Source organism: Trachymyrmex septentrionalis, unplaced genomic scaffold (assembly GCF_001594115.1).
Source record: "Trachymyrmex septentrionalis isolate Tsep2-gDNA-1 unplaced genomic scaffold, Tsep1.0 scaffold29, whole genome shotgun sequence".
NCBI classification, from domain to species: Eukaryota; Metazoa; Arthropoda; class Insecta; order Hymenoptera; family Formicidae; genus Trachymyrmex; species Trachymyrmex septentrionalis.
Window position 1 is genome coordinate 3,387,367 of NW_017305451.1, and position 6,988 is coordinate 3,394,354.

A 6,988-nucleotide genomic window follows, 5' to 3' on the forward strand; every position below is an offset into this window, starting at 1 on the left:
TTTCAGGCAACGTTGGCGCACAACACAATGCGATCAAGACGACGCGGTGCGGCGAAAATCTGGCTGAATAATGCCGAAATTGAAGGAGATCGAAGCGACAAAGAATCTGAGAGGAACTTCCGGCGTTCTTGTCATGATTAGTATCGAGAACTATCGCCAGTTGTCGTTAACCATCGCTGTCGGTGTCGCGCGTCAATTGGTTAACAGATGCAACAATGACGGAGACGACGAATCAGGGAGCTCGACTCGTCGCGGCGCGGAACCGCTGCGGCGTGACGCGGAAGTTGTCTTCCTTTCCTTTCCTTTCCTTTCTCGTAGGCTAAGCCGGCAGCACACCGGTCATTATTTAAGCCACTATCCAAGTACAAGTTACGAATTCGTGCCACGCGCGTAGAATATCTGCCTGCAGATCGTGCTCCGATTTCGGTTCGTAGACCGGGAGACGACGCACCTTAACGTAGTTGGCAGTCGGCACCGAAGTCTAGGATACGGACTCGCTTTGTCTATCTTGAACGGAGACGTGTTCGAGGAACGCTTGAGAAATCACGATGGCGGCAGCGGTAGATTTCCAGAATCAGTCACAGACAGACGGCATGCAGGATCAATCAGGCAATCAACATCCAAATGAATCTCAGAATCAGGAGCACAGTCAGCATCAGCACTCCTCGTCACAATCTTCGCAGCAACAGGCAACCGCCGGTATTCCTGGCAAGGACGATGAGCGGAAGCTCTTTATTGGCGGCTTGTCTCGAAATACAACCGATAAAGAGCTTCGAGATCATTTTGGCAAGTTTGGCGAGATCGAAAGCATCTCGGTGAAGGTCGATCCTCATACCGGTATTTCACGCGGTTTTGCATTCATGGTGTTCACCAATCCAAAGACCATCGATAAGCTTCTTGCATCAGGCGAGCATTACATCAATAAGCGCAAGGTAATTGGAGTAATACTACTACAACTAGGCAAGATTTACTTTTGCTAATTTCAAATTTAATATTGAGAAGTCATACGCTGCATTCTTATAAACTTTTGCAATATAGCGAGAGATATAGATGATACTTTTACCGTCTCGTGTCTATTCCATTGTATCTGTATACTAACAGCATTTTTTATGTATATATATATAGGTTGATCCGAAACGTGTTAGTAAAAAACCTCAACATGGTAAAATCTTTGTGGGTGGTCTTACTCCCGAGATTTCTGACGACGACATTAAGAACTACTTCAGCCAATATGGTACCATTGTTGAACTACAGGCGCCTTTCGACAAAGTTAAAAATCAACGTAAAGGCTTTTGCTTTATCACGTTTGATTCGAAAGAAGTTGTGTACAAGTTATTGAAGACGCCTAAGCAAACGATTAATGGTAAGGAGGTAGATGTAAAGAAAGTCAAGGTCAATCCGGATCCAAGAAATCAGGGCTTCTGGGCGCCTGGCTATGGATATGGATACGGTGGCGGTTATGGCTACATCCCTGAATACAACGGTTATCATAACTACGATGACGTGTACGCGAACTACGATTACGCTGGTTACGATGGCTACGACAATATGGGATATGGTCCCAAACCGCGAGGTAATGGTCCGGGACCGCGTCAATTTCAGAGACATCAACCTTATTGAGAGAGAGTGTGAGAGAGAGAGAGAGAGAGAGAGAGAAAGAGAAAGAAAATATATGTATGAAAGAAAGAGAGAGAGAGAAAGAAAAGTACATAACTGAGAGATGTATATCTCTTGGTTATTAAAACATTTGATGATTACGAGTAGAATCTTTTATTATAGGTGGGACAATATTTCGTCTACCAAACCGAGACTGAATCCGGGATTTCGGGGGGGGGAAAAAAAAATTTTAAAAAAGAAGGAAAACAAGAAAAAAACCAAAAAATCAGAAAAGCTTAACGAGTTAATAACTCATTGAGCAAAGAAAAAAACCTCGGATCCCCGAATTTAGTACGTTATGAAGGAAGCTTGCGCAAGTAATGGTATAACAACGGATATTAACAACAAGAAAAACAATATTAATGTCTTCGTTTAACAAACGATCAAAAAGTCAATCTTTCTCCGAAACCAGTGCTTCATAATTGAGAATCGAAACGACCGACCGCACATTATATTTTTCTCTCCGTAGTGTCTCCAGTTTTAAATACTGATTAACTTAATTGGCAATGAATTGAACGAACTTGCTGAGCAAGGTTCCTAAAGTCAGATCAGATCAAGGAAACGAGTACGCTCGTTAAAGAGTTCAATGACCCCATTTTTTGACTACTCTGTACATTGAAGATACATGAAGTAATTGCATATAAATGCGATGTAATTGTAACAGATATGTTGCCTCTTTATACTATGTTATACTTTTTGCACTAAAAGTGAAAAAAGTATACAATGAGTGTATTCCATTTGACGTTCATAACCGTAAACATAGTTTATTTGGAAATGATGCTCGCGAGCATTATTTCATCCTTGTTTGATATTAGAATAAACAAGGACGAAATGATGCTTGCGAGCATTGCAAACGCCAAATGGAATGTACCCAATGTATGTGCATGATGTATATGAATATGAAAGAGAAGAAAGAGAATGAGTGAGTTCTCTCTCGAGAGGTCAGAAAGGACAAACCTTTAGATAGGTAGATATTGATAAGATATCCATTAATTACCGTGTCCAAAATCGTGCTTTTTATCATCTCGATGATTTTTTTTATCGCGCCAAGAATGCTTTATGAAAAACATAAAATAGCATAAAACATTTTTTCTTGTGTAAAACTTTAGTAGCAATTACAATACTTTAATTCCACTCGATGAACTTGTCTCTCTTTGTACGAGCAACGTTTGTATAAAAATGGTTTAACAGAAATGTGTGAAGGTCTGTAGTTCCCAATCACGTGAAAGGGCATACGTGAATGAACGAATTTGCTTTATCAACGGTGTCAGAGTCAAACATTTATTTAGCACAGTGAATATCAATTAATATGATGCGATTGTATTAAAAAGGCGAGAAAAGTTTTGTCGCAAGTATTGAAATATGATTTGATCTAGGATCACCTATTTGTCTTGTATTCTTAATTTGCTATTAACATATCCATTACGTTGGTTTATCCAGAAAGTTTATGTCATATCTTCAAAAGTATTTCGCTAAAAGAACCAACAAGTTTTGAGTAAAGAAAATTTTCACGTTTTCTTAAATGCAGAAATCAAAGTAATATAACTGAATAAAATATATCTACGCATAAAAATGTCAATATAAATGTCTTGAAATATGTTTGCGATTTTTTTGGAAAATCGGCACAAACTTTTCGGAAAATCCAATACTTTTTAATATCCTACTTTAACAATTCATCATTTATGTATTAAAATTTCGAGTTTCATTATACAAATACTTTTTTGTAGCTTGCAGTTGTATTTCAGACTAGGCTTATAATTTAATGTGTGTATTAATTCAACTTGTTAGACACAATCTTAATTTTTGCAATCGTCTAATTATACAGTCAAAAAAGATTTAATCCGCGAAAGAAAATAGAGGCTGATCTGAGTTTAACGCGGTTATTGGTCGAATCTCGGCAAATTTGTATTATATTGTACCATCGATTCGAATTGTGAAGCTAACATTCTTATAATCATACAATAATATGTACATAACTTTAACCTTGAAAATATGTATCAAGTATTATGATCAGTATCATTTGAATTCATTAATTTTCGAAGAATAATACGGGGTTTACAATAGAAGTCATAGCGGTCGTCGAGTCTTAAGTAGAAAATTAACCAATCACAATCGAATATAAAACGAATAATCGATTATAATTAATCAATTTTTTACGACTTACGCCTAGTTCCATAACTCATAGTTAACTCTTAACCGAGGTTCAACTTATTTATTGTCTCTTTCTAATTTTAGAATTGAAGATAATGGAAAGAGAGATGAGAAACAAGTTGAACCTCGGTTAAGAGTTAACTATGAATCGTGGAACCTGAGCTTTAAGATCCTATACTGAAAAAAAATGCCTAAAAATATATTTATGAGAAATATATTTCACTGAATTTATTTAAATATGGGTAAAATAAAATTTTATTCCTAAGTCATCTATTTAATTGCAATTAATAAGATATATTTCACAGAAATGTATATTTCGTCGCAATCAAATTTCGTAAATAACATTTGTTTCGCAATACTTTGACATTTTTCTCTCAGTATAGGACCGATTTCTATTGGGTGTTTTCCATTTGACGATACAAGTCGACACAAACGTCGCTCTACCCTTCTTGATATTCAGAGAGTGACAAAGATAGAATGGCACACTTGTGCAGACCCTTCTACAATAAGCCATTAGTCATAAATCAGAAGATTTATCAATTTTTAGCTTCTGACTTCTGATTTATGAGCTAATTATTGTAGAAGGCCCATAAAGGATTTGGATGTTAGAAGTAATTTTGTCGTTCCCGTAAAGAAAGAATGACAGAAAATTTTACAGAGCTAATCTCGTCATCGTTGTGTATAAAATATCATTGAACATCATTCAGTCTATAAAACATTCGCGTTCTAATAAATCATAAAATTAATATCGCGAGCTGAGTTCACATTTTGACAATCGCGCACGAATTTCCTAATGGTATGTTACTGTTGATATGTATTTTTTTATTTTCAAAGGACATTCTATTGAAATCTTTTTGCTAAAATAACATATAACATTAATTTATTCGCCAATAATCGCTCGGATTAGCCTATTTTTTCTGCCATGAATTTGTAATCTAGGGTTTTGCTTAGAAATTTAGATAGGTTTCTAATCTGGCTCCTTTTGAGAGGCAAAGAAAGAGGTCTAATTTAGAGGCTGAAAAGATGGATTGTCCATGCGAGCGATAATTATGGAAAGTGTGTCTTTTGAGATTGGATAAAGTGACAATTACATTTATAGTATACTCACAAGTCATAAAGATTGCAAAACAGAATATCGTACATCATTTGAAATAAAACATCAATTTTTTAGCGCGTTTAATGCGCTTTTTTTCAAGCTTTGCGATTAAGATCGCAAATTGTCTAAAGTATTTGGTCTTTTCTTCCACCACGTTCACGTTCCCTTCACAATCACAAGCTCTCGCTTTATTGAGAAGGAAAAAAAAAAGAGTGGTTGTTATTCAAGGACCAAGGCCTTAGATCAAAATCTATTTCTTTTTTTCTTGTGCTTAACTCATAATTAGTATCTAATGTTGATACATAACATATAATGTAATCTATCCTTATAAGATTAGTAATCTAATAATAACTTATAGTTACTATCGAGATTGGAAAAAATTGTGTACATATCGTATGTATGCGTGCATGCGTGTATGCATGGCATGCGTGCATGCATGCCCACACATGTGTATATGTATGTGTGTTTACAATAGATATGAAACACGTCAAGGTGCGGAAATATTTAGACAAAAAAATTTAAAAAAAATTATATAATTAAAATATGAACGTCCTGGGTATACACGTGAAATTCGCGCGAGCGATGAATCCAACTGATACTTCCTGCTGTTGACGAAATAGCACATCTAGTAGTAACGAGGAAAACAGAGAATCTTGCGGTATAATCATAGTTTACACAATATTTAGCGCAGCATCGTGTCATACTATCGATATCCTATAAATGTATCATAAAATGTATATCATCATAGCTGATTGTCCGGCAGTCTGTCTTTAATAACGTAAGATGGATAAAAACCTATCTTGAAACAAAGTTCTATTATTTGCGTGTTGTCTGTGTACGGTCTGCGTGTTTTGATCTGTACGAACAAAAAAAAAAAGAAAATAGGATAGGAAATAGACGTATATGAAGATAATCACTGCTAGAGATTGATAATGAACTCATAGTGTGACAAAGGCTTCCCTAAGTTATCTAAGTAATCCCAGGACCTCTATTCTTGAAAAGAAATGTGTACGAAAAACTAGTATGCGTGTGTATGTATGTTATGAAACATTTAGACAAAAAATTTTTTTTAATTATATAATTAAAATATATCCTGGATATACATGTGAAGTTCGCGCGAGCGATAAATCCAAACTTGCTGTTGTCGACGAAATAGCACATCTAATAACGAGGAAAACTGAGAGCGCAAAGTACGCCTTAGTTTTTCGTATATTTTTTTCAAAAATAAGGGTCCAGAATGTTTAAGACGTGAAACGAACAGGGATGACAAACACGAATTTAACGTTTCTTTCACATTTCTATCGAGCAGTTCCTGTTCGCTGTATAAAGACTGCTCTTCATATCGCGAAAAGACTGTTAACACAAGTGATGATACAGGCACTAGAAAATCTTGACAATTAATAGAACTTACGGTTTCGACCACGAAATTGAAAGAATTAATTGATTAACATAATTGTAAAGAATGTAGATAAGACAATGGGACTACATTTACAATGAGATTTAGATACATCGAAATTATATTGTAACAAGGCTGAAGAAGCTACATTCAAAAAAAAAAAAAAAAGAAAAAGGTTTTTTCTCAGACGTCGCAAAGGCATCAACGGTTTGGCTTAACTCTCCATTGAGTTTAACGCGAGTGGACGTGTCCACTTGAGAAGATCTCCAAGCCAAGCTAACTAATGTCTTTGAAATTAAATCTGTATACTGTGTATACCATATTTGCTGCGTGCGAAAATATATATTGAAAACAGACGAGGGGTAGAATAGAAAGAGAGAGAGAGAGAGAGAGAGAGAGAGAGAGAGAAAGAAAAAAATTAAAGGGAAACGATACAGATATTTTGTTACTATTAATTACTATTCGCCTGTTTCACCCATGACACAGTGTATATTTTAATTATAGCAAAAAAAAAAATAAAAATGCCCATTATTTCAATTGTTCCTTGTGGCATTTATAATATACAATATATACATATATAACGCAACAAGTTTATTTGTTTTCTGTTAGTAACTATTCGTTCTTTGTGAATTTGTGTTTCAATTTTTATCTTTTTTAAAAGAATTTTGAAGACTATCTTTGGTTTTATA

General features: G+C 35.3%; 1 protein-coding gene across 2 annotated transcripts; it reads left to right on the forward strand.

The window, feature by feature from the left end:
* The first annotated feature begins 295 nt into the window (after nt 1-295).
* LOC108749406 (RNA-binding protein squid-like) lies at nt 296-3,041 on the forward strand. Of its 2 annotated transcripts, XM_018488083.1 has the most exons (3): nt 296-932; nt 1,126-1,573; nt 1,780-1,847. In XM_018488083.1, exons 1-3 carry the CDS (start codon nt 549-551, stop codon nt 1,812-1,814), a joined length of 867 nt encoding a protein of 288 aa, XP_018343585.1. In that variant the 5' UTR covers nt 296-548; the 3' UTR covers nt 1,815-1,847. The 2 variants fall into 2 exon arrangements, with proteins under 2 accessions (XP_018343585.1, XP_018343584.1); XM_018488082.1 differs by having other exon boundaries at nt 297-932; nt 1,126-3,041.
* The last annotated feature ends 3,947 nt before the right edge of the window (nt 3,042-6,988 follow it).

What these genes read in the sequence shown, in the direction of transcription:
- LOC108749406 (XM_018488082.1), top strand. Translation starts at nt 549, where the DNA reads ATGGCGGCAGCGGTAGATTTCCAGAATCAGTCACAGACAGACGGCATG. An exon ending in ATTACATCAATAAGCGCAAG is followed by an intron (nt 933 to 1,125) that starts GTAATTGGAGTA and finishes ATATATATATAG; the next exon opens with GTTGATCCGAAACGTGTTAG.